The 18881-nt window shown below is 36.4% G+C and overlaps 2 protein-coding genes across 4 annotated transcripts; one reads left to right on the forward strand and one right to left on the reverse strand.

Annotated features, from left to right (window-relative positions):
* Positions 1-1422: 1422 nt before the first annotated feature.
* On the forward strand, positions 1423-7394 carry LOC105156909 (serine/threonine-protein kinase PBL27). Its single transcript, XM_011073169.3, has 5 exons — positions 1423-1970; positions 2719-2915; positions 3118-3307; positions 5806-6197; positions 6312-7394. Exons 1-5 carry the CDS (start codon positions 1820-1822, stop codon positions 6933-6935), a joined length of 1554 nt encoding a protein of 517 aa, XP_011071471.1. The 5' UTR covers positions 1423-1819; the 3' UTR covers positions 6936-7394.
* A 288-nt stretch (positions 7395-7682) lies between these two features.
* On the reverse strand, positions 7683-17542 carry LOC105156910 (ISWI chromatin-remodeling complex ATPase CHR17). 3 transcript variants are annotated; one of them, XM_011073170.3, is made up of 25 exons: positions 17261-17542; positions 16434-16553; positions 16235-16341; positions 13744-13856; positions 13369-13466; positions 13115-13294; positions 12811-13032; positions 12213-12347; positions 11609-11891; positions 11431-11504; positions 11042-11262; positions 10884-10971; positions 10711-10804; positions 10431-10619; positions 10293-10324; positions 10126-10202; positions 9960-10049; positions 9807-9876; positions 9669-9720; positions 9528-9586; positions 9291-9456; positions 8741-8919; positions 8428-8643; positions 8118-8213; positions 7683-8020 (listed from the first exon to the last, which is right to left on the reverse strand). In XM_011073170.3, exons 1-25 carry the CDS (start codon positions 17462-17464, stop codon positions 8003-8005), a joined length of 3183 nt encoding a protein of 1060 aa, XP_011071472.1. In that variant the 5' UTR covers positions 17465-17542; the 3' UTR covers positions 7683-8002. The 3 variants fall into 3 exon arrangements, with proteins under 3 accessions (XP_011071472.1, XP_088734350.1, XP_020548109.1); XM_088878224.1 differs by lacking the exons at positions 16235-16341; positions 16434-16553; positions 17261-17542 and adding an exon at positions 14327-14585; XM_020692450.2 differs by lacking the exons at positions 16235-16341; positions 16434-16553; positions 17261-17542 and adding an exon at positions 14303-14585.
* Between the last annotated feature and the right edge of the window lie 1339 nt (positions 17543-18881).

The following is an 18881-nucleotide window of genomic DNA, read 5'->3' on the forward strand; positions in this document are numbered from 1 at the left end:
AGTACATGAACAACATTGTTGGGCTATTGGTTGTCATGGTTTAGGCACCAAAGATTGTACTAAGCTATAATTGCAATGGTCCTAGGTTTTTATTGCCATGGCACATAAAATGTCTAAGGTCAACTATACATTTGAAAGAAAATTTAATTTTTCATATGAAAATTTTCAAATTATAACTAAACTCCAATCTTGTAATTTATCTATATTATTTAGAGTAAATTAGAGTCAATTTTTTTCAAAGATTTTATATAATTATAAATATTTTTTTATTATTTAAAAAAAAATACAATATATCCCCTGACTTTAATATTTATATAAAATTCATTCCATTAAGTTTTTTTACCTGATTTTTCATGCTAAATTGATCAAAATACCCCTTTGGACTATGACTTATAATTTTATATAGTTCTTGACGTGCGCTGTGGATTATTAATTTACACATCTTCAAATTTTTTTATATTTTTTCAGATATTGGTTTTTTTAAAAGAAAAAATTTGTCATGGTAAAAATTGTTATGGGCTACATCATTACGTTCAATTTGAGGTGGACATTCGTACTTTTTTAAATAAAAATGAGTATTTGTAATTATATTAAATCTCGTGAAAGTAGCTGAAATTTAAATTATCCTCAAACATACACATTCTTAAGCAAAATAACAATCTCTTTAAATTTATTATTTTAATAATATTTTGTTCATACACATTTAAAATTAATAAAAAATATCAATTATGATCGATTATTTATTTATTTTTGTTCTCTTTCACACAATTAAATAACTATTATTAAAAATTTAATTGTGCAGGTACTGAGTGTGATTGGATGCCTAGTTATAATTGATGAAATGTCTCAAAATGCATCAACCACATGAAAAGAAAAGGTCACAAAAAACTTAGTATATATATACATTTTTTATGCTCCTAAAATGGCACATTTTAGTTAATATAATTCCAATTTTGCCCCTAAAATCACATATTTTAGTCATTCTGAAATAATGTTTTTTTTTTCGAGTGGTAAAACTGAGATCCGAGTTTTTAAAATTAAATGGTTCTGTGTCCGAATTGTGCTGACGTGGAAATTAATTTACTTAAAGAATATTTTTTTGTACTTAGCATCTTAATTGCTTCCCTCATAGAAGAAAATGAAGGTGAGTTTTTCCAAAATTATTTTCCATTGTACAAGAAGAGGGAAACCTCCTATTGTGAAATTACAATTATGCCCCCACAAGAAGATTACAATTCCATCCATGCCACCCACATGGATTACTCATCGCACAGTTTCCAACTCCCAAGAAGATTATGAAGATAAGATTCACCTAATTTCGCTCTTACAAAATTTGAAAATGAGAATTACCAAAAAAGATAAATCTTCCTTTTTTGACTTTCACCACTATCGCATTTCTTTATTTCCACATATAAAATGCCCACACACACACACAAACACACACATCGAGCAACATATAATTTTTTTTTCTTACATAATAATATTTATTGCAAATTGTTATTTTCCCTTCTTGTTCTTCAGCTTTTCTCTCTTTCTTTACCTTTCTCTTGAGGAATCAAGATTTTCTTCGATTTGTTGATCTACTTTCGTCTTAAAACGGGCAGTGTGTTGATCTCAAATCTTGGGTTAATTGGGGTGGTCGATAAGTTCCTTATGGCTGAAAATCTCTCAGATAAAACTTCAAAGATTGGATTTTTATGAGATGGGCTGCTTAGAAAAGATGGGGGAACACTGTTGATGTTCTAAGTTTATGTGCATGGAATTAGATATATAAATACAAGGAGAGAATTTTGAGGTGGGTTCAGTGTCTTGAGTTGATATGGGTGGGTGTTTTCCCTGTTTTGGATCATCAAAGAAGGAAGGAAATAGTAGTAGCAGTAATAATGGAGTGAAAGAAGTGGCAAAAAAGGAGTCTTTCAAAGAAGGTTCAGCTGCTCACTCTAATAGCCATGTGAATAGAGTGAATTCAGGTGCATAATTTTAAAATTAGTTTGTTTAATTTAGTTTTGGGAATTCATAATTGTGGCCGAGTATCTTGAATTTTGAGTTGTTATGTTTGGTGTCTTTGTTTTCTTGTGATGGCATGATAGGGAGATCTATTGTTCCTATTGATCTGTGCTTTCCAGTAATTTGGTGGTTTTGATGAATTTGTTGAGATTTTTGTTTTCTGAATACAGAGAAGGGGGGGGGGGGGGGTGTTCTGTTACCTTCATTGTTGTTTTGTTGTAGTTTAAAAATCTTTGCAACTAATTTTGTGTTTTCTTTTCCCTTCAAGTTTTGATCTTTTAGTGTAAATCTGCATTTAATTAGAGGTTCTTGAGATGTGTTATCATTTTGCTGGTTTTGAAGTGAACTGAACCCAGATTCTTCTTGAACATCATGGAAAAGAATACATAAAACTCCTGCGGTCTGTTAAAAGTAATTCCCAAAAGTTAATTGCCATCATCTATCAGAGAGGTGGAACAGCAGTGCAGATGACTTACAAGTAGTTGGAAATTTGAAATGCCAATGGATTTGGGATGCATCTATGTAGCAATGCCAAGTAGGCGAACTAGTGCATTGCAGATATTGGAATATAAATTGCACCAAGATCTCAAAAGAAAGTGTTAAAACTTTCATATGTTATATTAACTCTTGATTTTCAGAACTCCCAAGTCACTCAACCTTCTTAAGTATCCTGTATTCTTACGCTTATGCACTTACCTAAATGTGGTCCAGATAAATCAAGAGCTCGGAATAGTAGTGATTCTAAGAAGGAAACAGGAATTCCAAAAGAGCCAACAGCCCATATCGCTGCACAAACATTTACATTCCGTGAGCTTGCTGCAGCAACGAAGAACTTTAGACCAGAGTGCTTGCTTGGTGAAGGTGGGTTTGGACGAGTTTACAAAGGCCGACTGGAGAGCACTGGACAGGTGTGTTTATATAAATTATCAATGGAATCATCAAATTTTGATTAATGCCTTTGTCCAATGTGTTCCATTTGTTATCTAAACAAGAAGAAACTATGATAATATGGCATGATTTATTTTTAAAGAACATGAATGTGCCTTGAGATTTGAATCTAATATGTTGAACTCTATTGTAACTTGTAGATTGTAAATGTCTACTTGTCAGGTGGTTGCAGTTAAACAACTTGACCGAAATGGCCTGCAAGGGAATAGAGAATTTTTAGTCGAGGTTCTCATGCTTAGCCTGTTACATCATCCAAATCTCGTCAACTTGATAGGATATTGCGCTGATGGGGACCAACGTCTTCTTGTTTATGAGTACATGCCGTTGGGATCTCTAGAAGATCATTTACATGGTTAGTCATGCAGTTAAAATACCCGTTTATATTTTCTTCTTCAGAATTCTTGTATTCTTATTGGAATTAAAAATATGGCCTATAAACTAAATAAATTATCATCGCAATAGTTCTAGTTGATGGGAATTATTGGAGAAAATATTAAATCGGTTAGAGTTTGGATTATTATATTTGTTTATGAGTATTGTTATGTTTCAGAAACACCACCATTAGATAATGGCGAGATATTGTTAGTGTAAACTAAGATTGCAACGTAAATTATTCTACATTTATAGCATTTGGCACATTTTTTTCATTTTCTCGGGGGATGTCTATCATTGTCTTGTCCTAGGCTGTGTTCTATATTCTAGTATCATGCAGACTTCATGAGTTTTTGTGTCTATAGGAAATAGACCTAATATTTGAACAAAAAATGATACTAGAGAACTTTAACATCGGTTGTAGGAGAAAATATTTTTCTCTCTTAAGGTAGTTAAATTGCGATTGTTTGGCATCGCATTGCATCTCATCTCAACAAGAAAAAAAGAGATAGGATGAGTTTAGATGTGGCAGAAATAAATTTTTAAAATTTGCATCAATGTGAAATAAAAGGGTAATGATGATAATTGATATGATGTGTAAATGATATTAGGTAAGAGATAAAATGTAATGACTAAAGTTGATGTGATATTTTACTTTAAGTAATGAAATGTGTTTGGGATATGTTTTTAGAAAAAATCTGACCAACAAAATGTAGCTACAGAGTATAAAAGAAATATTTCATAAGTTGATATTGAGATGGAAAATTATTGTCCAAGCAAACCCTCGCTTACATTTTCTGGTCCGCATCTTTGCAAGTTGCTATTAATTCAATTTTAGTTCCTCCATCATATTTCCATTGAACAGAATGAGTTCTGGTCAGTTGAAGTTCGCTTAATCCTCATGAGACACTCTAGAAATCAGAATGTTGGTGCCCCAAGTTCGAAATTCTTATTGTTTTTCCCAACTTTGAAGGTTTTACGACTTTTCTTTTTTTGCATGTTGCAACCGTATTCACAGTTAGCAGGCACTGAGGCATGGATGTGTAGGAAAATAGAAACGTTGGGGAACTAATTTTGATGAGCATTGAATCAAATGCACTGAAATTGAATTAGCAGCCAAGATGCCAAACTAAAAATGTAATTACCCCTTTATTTCTTGTATTACGGGACAGTCAAGTGGAGAAAGATTGGGAACATTTAGGTGTTATAAAAATTACAAATACTACATTATGTCATTGTGGTGTAATTAGAGTTTTATCTTCTGGAACACAGTAGAGGTCTTATGATAACGCGATCATGTATTAATGCAAACATAATAGTCTAGTTCTCTTGAACTGTAAATGGTTGAACGTTCAAAGTTATTTGAAAAGGGACGTGCACAGCAATAGTTGGCGTGAGCACTACTTTACCTAGGAGCCCTCTCTGGATACGAGACCAACTTCTTAGTCGGTATATAATTTCAAGTTACTGTTTTTAGATTGAATGATATATGAAGCTAGGAAATATTGCTGGACGTAAACTCCATCCATTTAGATTTGAAAGAGAGAAATGGGCACGATGGAAGTCTGTAGATAATATTGAGAAACTTCTACAGAGGTGGCATCAAATTTAAGGAACTACTTGTGAAGAATCAATTGCGTTAATTGCATGTAGCTATTAGGTCATTCTGGCATCAGAATATGCAGCTAGCCTGCATGGGCTGGGTTATAACTAAAAGTAATGTCCGGATAAGAAATTTTAGTTTTGAGAAGTTAAATCGAGACCTGCAGATTTGAAGGATATCAGAAGCATGCAATATTCATCTTGAAAATGATAGGTTCCTTTGATGGGGCGTTGGAGGGAATGTTTGTGTCTGATGGGCGTGCAGGCCAGAGCCAAGACAAGAGGTGAATGTATATAGTGATCCTGAATTGTGGAAATAAGGTATTGATGCCGCCACATGCCTGTGGGGGGCCGCTGCAGCATTTCACATGGATTGATACCGAGACAGGAACCCATTTACCAGTGGACCTCAGGAGCTTGTGGACTCCCACAGTCGCTCCATTGATGATGGCCTAAATCTTAAAAACTCGGCTCATAGTATGGAATGCTTTTGTATGAAATACGTGATTGGCTTGAAGCATGAATTATGCAAAGACGCTTAGTGCCTCAAAAAGGGTCTAGGGTCACATAGGGAGGACGATTGAATCAAAGTTTGTATGGCTTGAGCGAGCGTTCTGTTCGTACCTAAACTCTTGAAAGGTCCATTTAGTCTCCAACTTTTTGTGTTTGGGCCTTATTATTCATTCAACTGTTTTCACTGCCCTGTTCATTTTATATCATCTGGTTTGTTAACTATTGAACTAAACATGGCTTCTCTTCATCCAACTTCTATTACAAGAGATTTTTGTTTGAAAAGGAACTGGATTTTTGACACATATATGGTAATATCCTTTCTTCTATCTTCCAATTGGTTACTTATGTGATGTCCATATGCAGATCTTCCACCGGATAGAAAACCTTTGGATTGGAATACAAGGATGAAAATTGCTGCTGGTGCAGCAAAGGGCCTAGAATATTTGCATGACAAAGCGAATCCACCAGTCATATACAGAGATTTGAAATCTTCCAACATCCTTCTTGATGAGGGATATTTCCCTAAATTGTCGGATTTTGGACTTGCAAAACTGGGTCCTGTTGGTGATAAAACTCACGTCTCGACTAGGGTGATGGGGACGTATGGTTATTGTGCTCCCGAATATGCCATGACCGGTCAACTTACTTTGAAATCCGATGTGTACAGTTTCGGAGTTGTCTTCCTTGAACTCATAACCGGTCGGAAAGCTATTGATAATACTCGTGGTGCAGGGGAGCATAACCTCGTTGCATGGGTATGATGTGCTATCTTTCTTTGCTACATTTGTTTCTTTTCTATGATATACATGAGAGCAGTTGATGGATGTGCAATATCAACTGATATCTTCTGTTTTCTTTAATTGACTTAGGCAAGGCCTCTTTTCAAGGATCGGAGAAAGTTTCCGAAAATGGCTGATCCTCTACTGCAAGGCCAGTACCCGATGCGTGGACTCTATCAAGCACTAGCAGTGGCTGCCATGTGTTTGCAAGAACAAGCTGCAACAAGACCTCTGATTGGGGACGTCGTGACAGCTTTGACCTATTTGGCATCCCAAACGTACGATCCTAACTCACCTTCTGCGCAGAGTAACAAAATTGGTCCATCTACTCCGAGGCATAGGGATGAACGAAGGAATCCATCCGATGGAATGGAGGGCCTAGATGACTCTGGACGTGGAGCCCACCATGGTTCCCCTTCCACTTACAAGAATTCGCCTGATTCCAGGAAGAGAGACTCTGCCTTTGTAAGTGGTGCAGATTTGCGAAGGATTGAAACTGGTGGTGCCTCGGGGCGGAGATGGGGTTTGGATGAGTCTGATCGTCCTGCTTCTCAAAAGGACAGCCCTGTCAGTGCAGGTAGAGGTGGAGAAACTCCAAGGAACCGGGACCTAGACCGAGAACGTGCAGTTGCTGAGGCCAAGGTGTGGGGCGAGAATTGGAGGGAGAGAAAGCGCGGAAACACCATTGGCAGCTTCGATGGTTCAAACGAATGATTTCTCAGCATGTTATCCTTTCTGATAACAGCCGATTCATCATCTTGCAAGGATCATCATGGAGAGTTAGATGCATCATTCATAGCACAGGTTTCAAGATTCGAACCAGAGAAAGCCTCAGACATCATCCCGCTGCCATTCCTGTAATTCAGCATAAGGCTGAATGTCTCTCAGTTAAGCGATTATGGAAGCGGGGAACAAGTGATGGGTTTTAGAGGATGCCATTCTGGTGGTATCTGTATTACAATGTTGTTCGCAAGATGTTACTCTATGTATGTAGGATTGTCGTAATAGGTAAGGAAGAAAGGCTGAGAAGAATGTCTGAATTTTTGGCCTTGTGGGTTTGGTTTGGGTGTCCAAAGTGCCCTATAGTACATCTTCTTGTAGTTATATAGTGCCCAATTTGTATGGATATTTTTCATTCAGCCCTTTGTTCAGCTATAGAAAGAAATTGATGCACGATGGGTCCACTGTGAATTTGCCTTCGTGCCCCTACCCTGCCCTACTCCTGCATACTCATTCTTAATGGGGATCTTGACGGAAAAATATATGAACAAGCCAGTTGGCCTTTAGCTTGAGAAACAGAGCGTGTGCTCATTGTTTCAAGTGCAAAAATGCCACTGTGTCAACTATGGCCTCATTTATTTTTTATTATTAGGTTGGATAAATAGAATCTTGTAAGGTACGTACTTTGTATAGCAAGTACCCAATTTTTATCCCCAAATCCGGTATAGATCACAATTCCTCTTGAATAATTATACCCGCCGAAAAAAGTCCAGGTAAATGGGGCCTATATTTAGTATTAATCTGCTCAAAGGTCACTTGTTAAGAAGGTCCTATATTCAGAACAGTGACAACCAAACCACTGTTACCTCGCATAGCTACGCCATTTCTATTCCAAAATTTACTTGCATAATGCATCTACCATTAGATTATGCTGCCTCAAGAGTCAAGGTGTACACTGTACCAATTGAAGCCATTTGGCTTAAGGCAAAATAACCCCAAATGATCCACCATAATATGACTAGAATAATTTTCTCATCTTTCATTACCAAATACGCCTGACGTCATCTTCTCTTCCTCCCCTGCCAAAAAGCCACATCTCTGGTTTAGTCCTATACGAAAATACTGCAGTAAACCCAAATTTATAAATGATTATGCATAACAACAAACCGAGCTCACATAGTCATCCATCGATAATTGCTTTCGCTTCTTCAGAGTGTTTGGAGGACTCTCTGCTGCATGTCTAGCAGCAGAACGCTTGGATGGGGTCATATTCTGTTAGGAGCAAAGAAGGGAAAGGCAACACTCAGAGGAGAAATATTACTATCAGTCATACATTTGTAAATACGTGAAATCATGCAAGAACCAGTTCCCAGCGAGACTAAAACGGATTAAAAGCTTACAATCCAGACGTTATACAAGTTAACTCTGGGTCTTTTTCCCTCTAAACAAAACAAGATTTCAAGTGAGAAACAGATGATCAGCGTACCTTTGCTAGTTTTTTCTCTTTACGGGCCTGCCTCTCCCGCTCATCATATTCTTGGTTTTCTCTCTCCACCAACCGGATAAGTGTATCACATCTTCTTGCAAGTTCTTGAGTGGTACGGGACTTCACAAACCAATCAAACCGAAACAATGGCGAAGTACGAAATGCTGCCTTCAGCTCATCCCAATTCCCATACCCAAGCTTGTGAACCATACATATCTGAGAAAGAATCATAATCAGCATGATATTTCTTGTACAATAAGAGAAGAGAATCAAAACATGATTTAAAAATTGGTAAAATACTTATAAGTCTAACCATGAAACGATCACATTCTTCATTGTATAACTTCCCTTTGTTCTGGCCGTACTGGATCTTTAATTCCAGCCATGGGTTCTTATACCGATCCAATTTCTTCCCAATAGCTTTCATGATTTCATCTTTCCGTGAAATTCTAGCCTCCCCTCTTTCAATGTTTTTAATAATCCTGTCATAATCTGGAATATCATAATAGAAATTAGTATCATGCTTAAAATGCAGGAAAAGGCCTGCCTTGAGAAATTGTCAGATAATAACTAAATTTTGTATTCTCCGAAGAACATGGGAGGACACTTGGAGCATTTATCTTCCTATAAATACATACAATTTTTTGTAATTTCAAGAAAGGTCTATATCCATGTAACATTATGAAATAAATATAGATTACTTAACAACACTTCTGAAAACATTTCATCCGCCTTTTCCCCACAAAAATTTCTCCAATTAACAAAATGATGGCATTCTCCACGTCTAGTGGCAAAGACAGTTAGAAGTGATAGATCTCTCAAAATTGTAAGCATCAACTTGAAACCAACTACTTGTTGCTTACCATTCAATTCTTTATATCTTTCCTTGAAAATGTTTGCATATCTTTCAACCTCTTCCTCTGATTTTCCTTCCATTTCAGAAGCAATACTCTGGATATCATTTCGGCCATACTTCTCGCAGGCCCTGATGAAAGTGTTGAAGTCCCTTCTACTCCATGTTGAAAATCCCTACATAATACAACTATCAGGTGAAGCTGTACAGAAGTTTGGAATCAATGCAGAAGATCACAGAAACATACTTCTTCCAGCAGTCTCTCCTTCTCTTCCTGCTCCTCAGCAGTCAAGGGGTCCCCCCCATCTGATAGACAACAGTATATTAAGAGGATGGCCCAGTGAAAAGGGACAGACCATAGAAACTGCTTCTAATAAAGGAAAAACACCTTCAGGTTCATCCACCTCAATTGTGTCTTTCACTTGATTCTTCTGATGTGTCTGATGAGCCATAAGGAAGAAAAAATAAGCGGGGTATTGCAAGCAGACGCATAAAAGGAAATCGTAAGAGTATCCCAAACACCCACCATAAGGTAGCGCACTTCTTTTTCGTACAACTCACTAAGACGCTGTGTGTTGAAAAACTGGAAATCATGCCTTGTCAAGAAACACACGTGTTAAGAAGTAGAAGAAAACCATAAATATTACCAGAGAAACTCAGATGGACTAAAAATTCTTACAACTGTGGCATCCTAGGAATTCGAGGCTCTTTTGGTCTGGCAGGACCACTTTGGCGCAGTGTCTGTTTGAAGTATTCCGATTCAGAGTAACTACAAACATTAAAAAGCATGTTATTTTAACCGATAAAATTGAGTACATAATTTAAGCAATTGAAGAAAGACATACTTGCGTTTCCTTTCTCTTTTTGGAGGTTCAATCCAATTTTCACTGACAATTTTCTTGAAATCAAACTTATTTTCATCCTTTACCGACAAGGAAAGAACGAGAAACATGAGCTGGAAGAAAGAATGCACGAAAGGTCACAATGGACAGCCATAAGCACAGTGACCTACCTTTTCATCATCAAAATCATACAAGTCAGCAGCTGCAGAAAGTCAAAGCAATTACATTGGTCTCACTAACAGAGAACATTCCAGAAGAATGAATAAGACATAAGCATCTTAAATGGAAACAAGTAACGAGGAGCATACTGTCATCCATTTTGAATTTGATGGCATCTTCTGTAAATTTTTTCATCTTGGCATCAAGTTCAGCAGTTGCCTCCTCTCCCTTGGCAATAATTCTATCTATATCTTCATCTGTTATTGTACTATCTTTGGAACTGAAAACCATTTCGGCACCAAATCTCACCATCTGCAGCAGTTCATCCTTATTCACAGCTGCATAACATAAAACAATAAAATGTTAGCAATTATATAACTCTAATATAGTCCACTTGAAGGAACCAATATAGTTATGAGAAAGTCTCACTCTTCTGTTCTGCTAGTCTCCCTTGTTGGATAACCAAAGCATCAAGGGCAAGCTTCTTGTAGGCCCTTTCAATAACTTTTTCCTCAATGGTGTACTGTCAAAGATCATTTGAAGAAAGCATGAACACATTATGCTACTTGTTCTAATTCCATTAACATGAAAACCTGACAAACCTCGGTGCAGAACCGGAAAACTTGAACTTCCTTCTTCTGTCCAATTCTATGAGCACGGTCCTGAGCCTGCAAATCAACCTGTGGATTCCTGCAACGAACCAAAGACAACATTTTCATGTTGAAGTCAACCCTTGATGCATCACCAGCAGCAGCCTTACCAATCACTATCATAGAGAATGACAACATCAGCAGTGGCGAGGTTGATACCAAGACCTCCAGCTCTGGTTGACAAAAGAAAGACAAACTTCTCACTTCCTGGCTTGTTGAAGGCTTCAATGGAAGCATCTCGATCTTCCCCACCAGTATTTCCATCAATTCGACAGTACAGATGTCCACGGAACATCAAGTAATCTTCAAGAATGTCCAGCAGCCTTGTCATCTATTTATACAATCAAAAGAAATTCATCATGGGGAATCCACACCCACCAAGGAAAAAAGCGACAGACAAATTAAGAAGAATTTGACAACAACCAATCCAGAAACATTCAGGCTGGTAAGGAAAAAAAAAAACTTCAGAGAAGATGATCAGGAGGTTAACATAACCAACCTGCGAAAATATCAAAACCCTGGAATCACGCTCTTTTAGCTTTGGAAGCAACTTGTCTAGAAGAACCATCTTGCCTGCATTTCACACCACACCAAAATAAATATGAAGATAATAAAGGGCAATCATAGAAGGAAAAACAATCATCATTTTTCTCCTGATGTATGAAGAAATAATATACCAGAATTTTCTATGAGATGTTCACCGGTTGTATAAGGTGGGCCAGGCTCAGCACCTTGAAATAAATATGGATGATTACAACATTTTCGCAGCTGCATCGCCACATTAAGAAGGCGTTTGCGTTCTCCACCAGCGTTTACAACCTCAAGATCTTTCTGAAGCAATGCCCTATAGTATTGCTTTTGCATCTGGGACATACCAACTTTAAGTATTGTCTCCTTCTTTGGAGGCAAACCCTTTTCAACATCAGACTTCAACCTTCTGAGAAGGAAGGGCCGAAGAACCTAGTTGATCACCAAACATAAAAAATACAACAAAACAAAATAAAATCAATCAGAAAAGAATACTCGAGCAATGAAGCAAAAATAGGTCTGTGAACTCAACCTCTTCTGCGTGTGCTAGCTGTATTTAAGATAACACCAACTGATGATTAAACATTTAAGTGCAGCAATATACATCTTTGGAAGTTCTGCACAAAGTTCTAACATTTCCAACATGCTGAAAAACTTGTTCTCCATGCGAAACCATGCACATCTCATCAAATATCAGAGATTAATTTTACAAGGAGAAAATGCATCTACAAGAATCAAAAAACAATTTTATACCTTATGAAGCTGCTGGACAACTTCTTGCTGATCATTTTCACCAGATATTTGGAACCATTCATCAAAAGTTTCAGCAGAGCTAAATATCTCAGGAAGCAAAAAGTTGAGGAGAGACCAGAGTTCATGGAGATTATTCTGCAAATAAACTCCATGTCATAGGAACAGAAATAATAAACTAATAGATGGAATATTTGAAGACTCCTTAAAAATGACAGCAATAAGAGTGAATGTTCAAAATAGCCATCCGATATTCCTTTGAATTCACCATGATAAAGCTACTATTACAGCAACATCTAGAGAATGTTTCTCGTCACTCGTGTCTGAATGCCTCAAAGAATTCAAGAAAAGTGGAAACACTAAAGCACTAGACAGCTGCTAGTACAGCCAAATGTTTTACATATTCCCCTCAAGATGAGAAGGTCCAGCATGATAAAGCACCATGAAGATAAGGAAATCATTGGATGGGCAAATGTCAAACTGCAGCTCATAACTTACAAATTGACAGACAACCTGATACATCCTGTTAAACTATACAAACACAGAGCGAAATCAACAAAGTCTCATGACCTCAGACCACTGCAAAATTTAGAAACAATACCTGAAGTGGTGTTCCCGTGATTAGAAGCCTGTAGTTAGTATTATAAAGTCTCATCGTTTTGGATAGAAGAGAATTCTCATTCTTAATTCGATGAGCTTCGTCAATAATGATATAGCGCCAGCTAAATCGACGCAAGGCAGACTTCTCTTTGATGGCCATTTCAAAACTAGTGACACAAACATCAAACTTGCCAGCAACAAGCAATTCCTCACGTATATATCTCTGGAAGATTGAGCATATATGAGTTAATAAAAGTAGCAATGGAACTAGAAAAGCAATATCCAAACTGTTACTGCAGGCTTACTCTTTCATCAGGATTTCCAAGAAACTTTATAGCCCGCAAAACAGGACAAAACCTTTTGATTTCCTTCATCCAATTGCCAAGTGTGGATTTTGGAGTAACAACCATGTGAGGGCCTGTGATCCCTCTGAACTCATGCAAGTAACCCAGCAACGAAATGGTTTGCAAAGTTTTACCAAGCCCCTAATTAAGAACAACAAAAAGCATCACTGAAATTTCTGCAATAAGTAAATGCAAATACTAGTCTCCTTCTATACCATTTCATCAGCAAGTATTCCATTAATCCCATTCTCATAGATTCGTATTAGCCAGTTTAAGCCAGCAAGCTGGTAGTCTCTCATCTTTCCCTGGATACCTATAAGACAAATGTGCAGAGTAATTGAGCATACTTCATGAAAATAAATAGAAAGTACTACCAGTATAGCAAATTCTAGACTAAACCATATAATATGTTTACTGGCAATAATAATTCAAGGCATTGACACATTTAGTAGACCACAGACAACATGTCTTACAACCATGAAATTGTATGTATACCAAACTGTGCCACAAACTGTAAACCACAATCAGTAACATTTATAGAAGAAATGACAAAGCAGTTAAGATAGTGAGGGCAGACAAAATCATCTTACAAGATGGCTGTGCCACTAGCCTCGTGTTTCCAGTGCCAGAAAGGCCATCTTCTTCCTCTTTGAGATACACTTCATCTTCTTCCTCTTCAGTTAATTTTGATGCATGGCGACCCCTGCAAAATACATTTGGAGAATAAAAGAGGATTAGAGTGAATCTCAAAATACATTTTCTCTTGGTTTCACAAGATTATTAATTTAATAGAAGATGAATTTCATGAAGTTCAGAAAATATTAAGTTTAATAATCCACAAATCCTCACTGTGAAATTTCCTTTCTGTAAATGTAATGATCCCAAGTCTATCTCTACTAATTAACTTGACTATCTCCTTTTCGCCTACCCCATTGCCAAAGAACTTCAATTTTTGGTCTCTATGCATTACTTATTTCAACCTCGGCTTGGACTAATCCAGCACAACAACTATTGATATCTGCCTCTCTCAAGAACTACAATTTAATCACCATCAATCAGCTTCTCTAAAATTCTCTCCACTAAGACCTGTCTCCTTGCCTTGAAACTAGCAAATAGAAAAGCATAAATCAGAATAGCATAAACTCTTACTGCAATTGACGGCAAAACCATTACCCATCTCGACTAGCCTGCTTAACACCTCCACTGCCCACGGTGGATATACAGAAGATAAACAGTGAAAAGGGTACCAGAGTGAGTGGTTTGTCCTGTTGGCACTATCAGTTCGGTGGTCGCTAGGGGTGAGTAAGCAAAGAGACACAAGAAGAAGAAATGGCAAAACGAGGAAGAAGAAAAAGGAAAGAAAGGATTTTTAAGATTTGTTGTCTCCGGAGAGTAATAAAAGCATCCTCAAAATTGGAAGACAAGGACAGCCTCACACCAGTCATAAGATACTAGGTGGTGTGTGGCAAACTCATTGCGTATGCATAAATACTTTAACAATAAAACTAATTAATTATTTTTAAATCAAAATTTTATTTGTATTTTTTCTACCAGAAAAACTTTTAATATATGAATAATAAGTTAAGAAAATAAAAATTTGTGAAAACAGGGACAATACAGGAGTAGGAGGGGGGAAAAAAAGAAACCTAGAAAGAAGTGAGAAAAAACGGGAATTGAAGAAAGATGAAAAAAAGAAAAAACTAATTGAAGATGTAGTCATTCACGGACCAAAGACATTAAGACACCGAATACAAGCTCTTCAAATATAAATTATAAGATATGAGCCAGTTCTTTAGAGAAATTTTACAATGAAATTGAACTCGCATGCAACCAAGTGATCGAGCCTGTCCAGCGGCAGGGAACCAAACAGTAGAAAGTAAAACTCATCTTGATTCATCCTAAAGTGCCAGGTCATTTACAGCGGAAAGACTAAAAAATTGATGAACAAGTTAACACATAACTACATCTATAAATTTCCAAAGGTGATGGAAATATTATGATTGGAAGAACCAATCAACCTCTTCGAGATTTAAATTAGTAACTAAATTTCTGGTGAAGACAAGAGCATCTTCAAAACAATAATTAACTCAATCTTAGCACACAAACACAGGCAACTTTGAGCTGAAGATTATATTGAAAAGGCAAGACAATTCTAGTGGAAGAATCTGAGCCCCATAATATGGTAACAGCTCAGAACGTCAAGTTATATATCATAATAATTAAATACTATGTTGGGGTCGTGTTCAGTTGGTTTCTCTGTTGATTTGGAGATTTTACAGCCAAGGTTTGACTCCTGGATATGCATTTATTATCTTTTTAGCTCATCACTTAAAAAGATCCAGACATTAAATTAATTGAATTATAGTAGTAAAAGAAGAATGTCTAACCCTAGAATATAGACCCTTTTCTCTACTCTGTGCTGAGCCCCCGATTCTATTTCTCTCTCTTTATTTCCATTTTTTTTTTTTATTTTTCAGCTGCCTTCTTCTTTCTTTCTATCCTTTTTCTTCTTTCTGACCTCATCCAGCAGCCATTAGCATACCTCTCACCTCTCTCCCTCTGGTAAGTTTTTCCTCCACAATATTCCACCGTCATCTCTCATAGACTCCCAGCCCATATCAGCAGCAAAGTACACCCTCAACTATACATTTCATCATTTATAACTTTGTCTACCTTCAGATTTGTTGATAATTAACATCATGATTTATAAATATAAATACCCAGGTTACTTTAAATGAGCTTAAGCCACCGGTAACGTGCTAAAACTGCCAGCACACGACTGGAGCGTAGAAGCAACTGCACTGATGGAAAACTTATGTGACAATGTGCAGAACAATGTGTGATGTCATACAATTCCTGACCACCATTCTGACCATGCCCCCCAAAAGAAAAGAAAAAAGCCCAGCTCTTAAGATGCTATTGCAAAAGACTACACATCCAAATCCCCAAAATAACAAGGTGATTACATGTGAAACAACAAGAAAAGATCAATGCCTTAAAATCTCAAGCTATGCAGCAATACCGGAAAACACGGTAGCCCTTACCAGGGAGGCAAAACTCATACACATAAAAACCACTCACCTTCCTTTTGCCTTCTTCTGAGAGGCAGATTGAGCTCCCTGTGCAAAGTGAGCAAATAACTCTGTCTGCTGCAATAGATAGTTCAGACGACCCTTTCCTCTCTTGTTCTGTCCAGATTAACTAGTTCAATCTTAAAATTCAGTAGATAGAACACTATAGTGATGATGTCAAGTAAGAATTCTTTTCTCAGATAACAGACCATATCAGCATCAATAGCAGCATTCTGGGCATCAAGTATTTCTTGTATCTTCTGCTGCTTCATTCTCTGCATTTCTTTGAGTCTGGCTTTTTCACGCTTGGAGACTTCAGCAGCAACCTCCTGCAAAATAATACAAAAACAAAACATGCTATCGATCACCCAATCATTTAAGGCAAGTTACGTATCTCCAATCTCGACCAAAACTAACTGCAGAATATTGAATTCTTTTAGCTGCTTAGTTTTCAAATATTTTTTTTAACAGTCTTGAAGACTAAACTGTCTAAAGGTAAATGCATGGAACAATTAAGATGATTTCTTAAAAGCACTCATCCAACCCAATTAAACCGATACATCATTCCCCGTATTTTCAAGGTATTCAATAGTCTAGAAGGGTGAACTGTGGAAGATAATACATGCAGCAAGAAAAATCTTTACTTGAGGCCTCGAGGGAGGGAAGGAAAAAAAAAAAGAAAGCAAGAGGGCACGTCCTAACAAATCAGAACAAAATGCTACTTCACTGGACTGCATGCAAACCTATTCATGACACGCGGAATAAACACCAAATTCGAACATCAAAATGAAACGAAGATCAATTCCATCCGAATAAACTACACACACATCAGTCGCGCTTACAATAAAAACTGCAAAATTAATAAATAAAATATAGCAATATCAACCAAAAACCTAACTTCGCACAGGCAGACATTGTCGTGACGTCTCCACCGACATACACTTAAAAAATAAAGCAGCAACAGAAAAACACACAAACAGAAGCAATTTTTTTCTACAAATCTCCTCGGCGCAGAACCTTGATATCACAGACAAACCTCATTGTCGTCATCTTCTTCAGCAGCGGCGTCGGGCATCTCCTCCTCGTCGTCGTCGTCGTCGGAATTATCGGCGCTCCGAGCGACGGTTTCGAGCTCCTCCTCGTCCTCCTCATCGCTAGCCTGATCCTTCACCTCTTCCTCCGCCGATGAATTGGAAATGTAATCGTCGGAGGACTCCTCCGCTCGCGAGGATTTCGCCATACCGACGATCTTCTAATCTTTGAAGAGAGAAAAGGGTACTGCGATTAACTCACAATACGTATAGGAAAGAAAAAAAAAAAAAAAGAATGTACTCTTCCCGGTCGACAGTGGAGATGATAAATAAAACGGAGCGACCAAATGTGAAAACGGGTCGGTTCATATGGTATCGGGTTTGGATTCTTCTGCGTATTTCCCGCCACCCTTGAGACCTGGTGGCCCCCGCAGTTGGGTTTGGCCTTTGTGCTATACATTTTCACGGGTTTGGACCGTCGGAATCGAATCGAATCGTACTAAATACCAAATTAAAAATTTATTTAATTTATTTTTTATTGAATTAATAAAAAATTTTAAATATATATATATGTAATGTTAGTTTATTGGTCATAAATTATTTGACAATCAATCATTATAATAAATTATGTATCGATCATTAAAATTATTATTTTTTGTTATAAATAAAAATATTCAAATTTTTTTTTGAATGTGAATGTGTAATATTTCTCAATTTTATCAGTCGAATTGACGTGTCATTTTGCAATTTAATATCTATTTTTGAGAATCCGATATAAAACAAGTCGGGCTTTACATGAATCAGTCTTGTGTCAGGCTCTACTTTAATCTAACAAATAAAATTATGTTTACCTCAAATCGACCCATCAAGATGCATGAAGCCTGGAAATTTGGTGACGAATTTATTATCTTGAACATATGTAAAATCAAAATTTATTATGAACTTTAATTTATAACACACTTATTGGGTAATTTATTTTGAATTATTAATTAGTGATTTATTCTAAATTTAATGCCTATTTTATTTATCACCACTTTAGATGAATTTACATAATGATTAAGAAGATAATTTTAGGTCCAAATTTTTAGTACAATGGTTTTTTTTTTTTTTTGAATTTTACATAATAGAATTGTTATTTGAGCTGTGTTGTTTGAATTTTATTAATACTAGTTGTCCTGGCACCCCGTTGCTACGTGCATAAGATAAATATTTATTCATATTTTGAAATATATTATAAATAAAAATATATAAATCAATGCTATTATTATTTTTTAATAAAATTTTAAATGTATTATTAACACAACAAACAAATCAGTATAGTGGTATAATAAATTATCGTTTGTGAATAATAAATTATAACTTTTTTTAAACGAATTTTCAGATACTAGTTAATACCCAGTGCCAAGGCACCGCAAAACTGTATTTCTAAATAAGTACATAAATTATGGATTAATTTTTTTTTTTCTTTTTAGATCGTTTGGACTCTTTGGGCTGGTTTATTTATATGCACATACATCTCTTCTAATATATTTATAAATTTTTGTTTATTTTTAAAAAAATATTAATAATTCAAAGCTCTATTTAAAAATTATATAATTTTATCAAATGGGCATTTATAATTTCGTT

The sequence above is a fragment of the Sesamum indicum genome, linkage group LG3 (assembly GCF_026168435.1).
Source record: "Sesamum indicum cultivar Baizhima isolate 11 linkage group LG3, ASM2616843v1, whole genome shotgun sequence".
NCBI lineage: Eukaryota > Viridiplantae > Streptophyta > Magnoliopsida > Lamiales > Pedaliaceae > Sesamum > Sesamum indicum.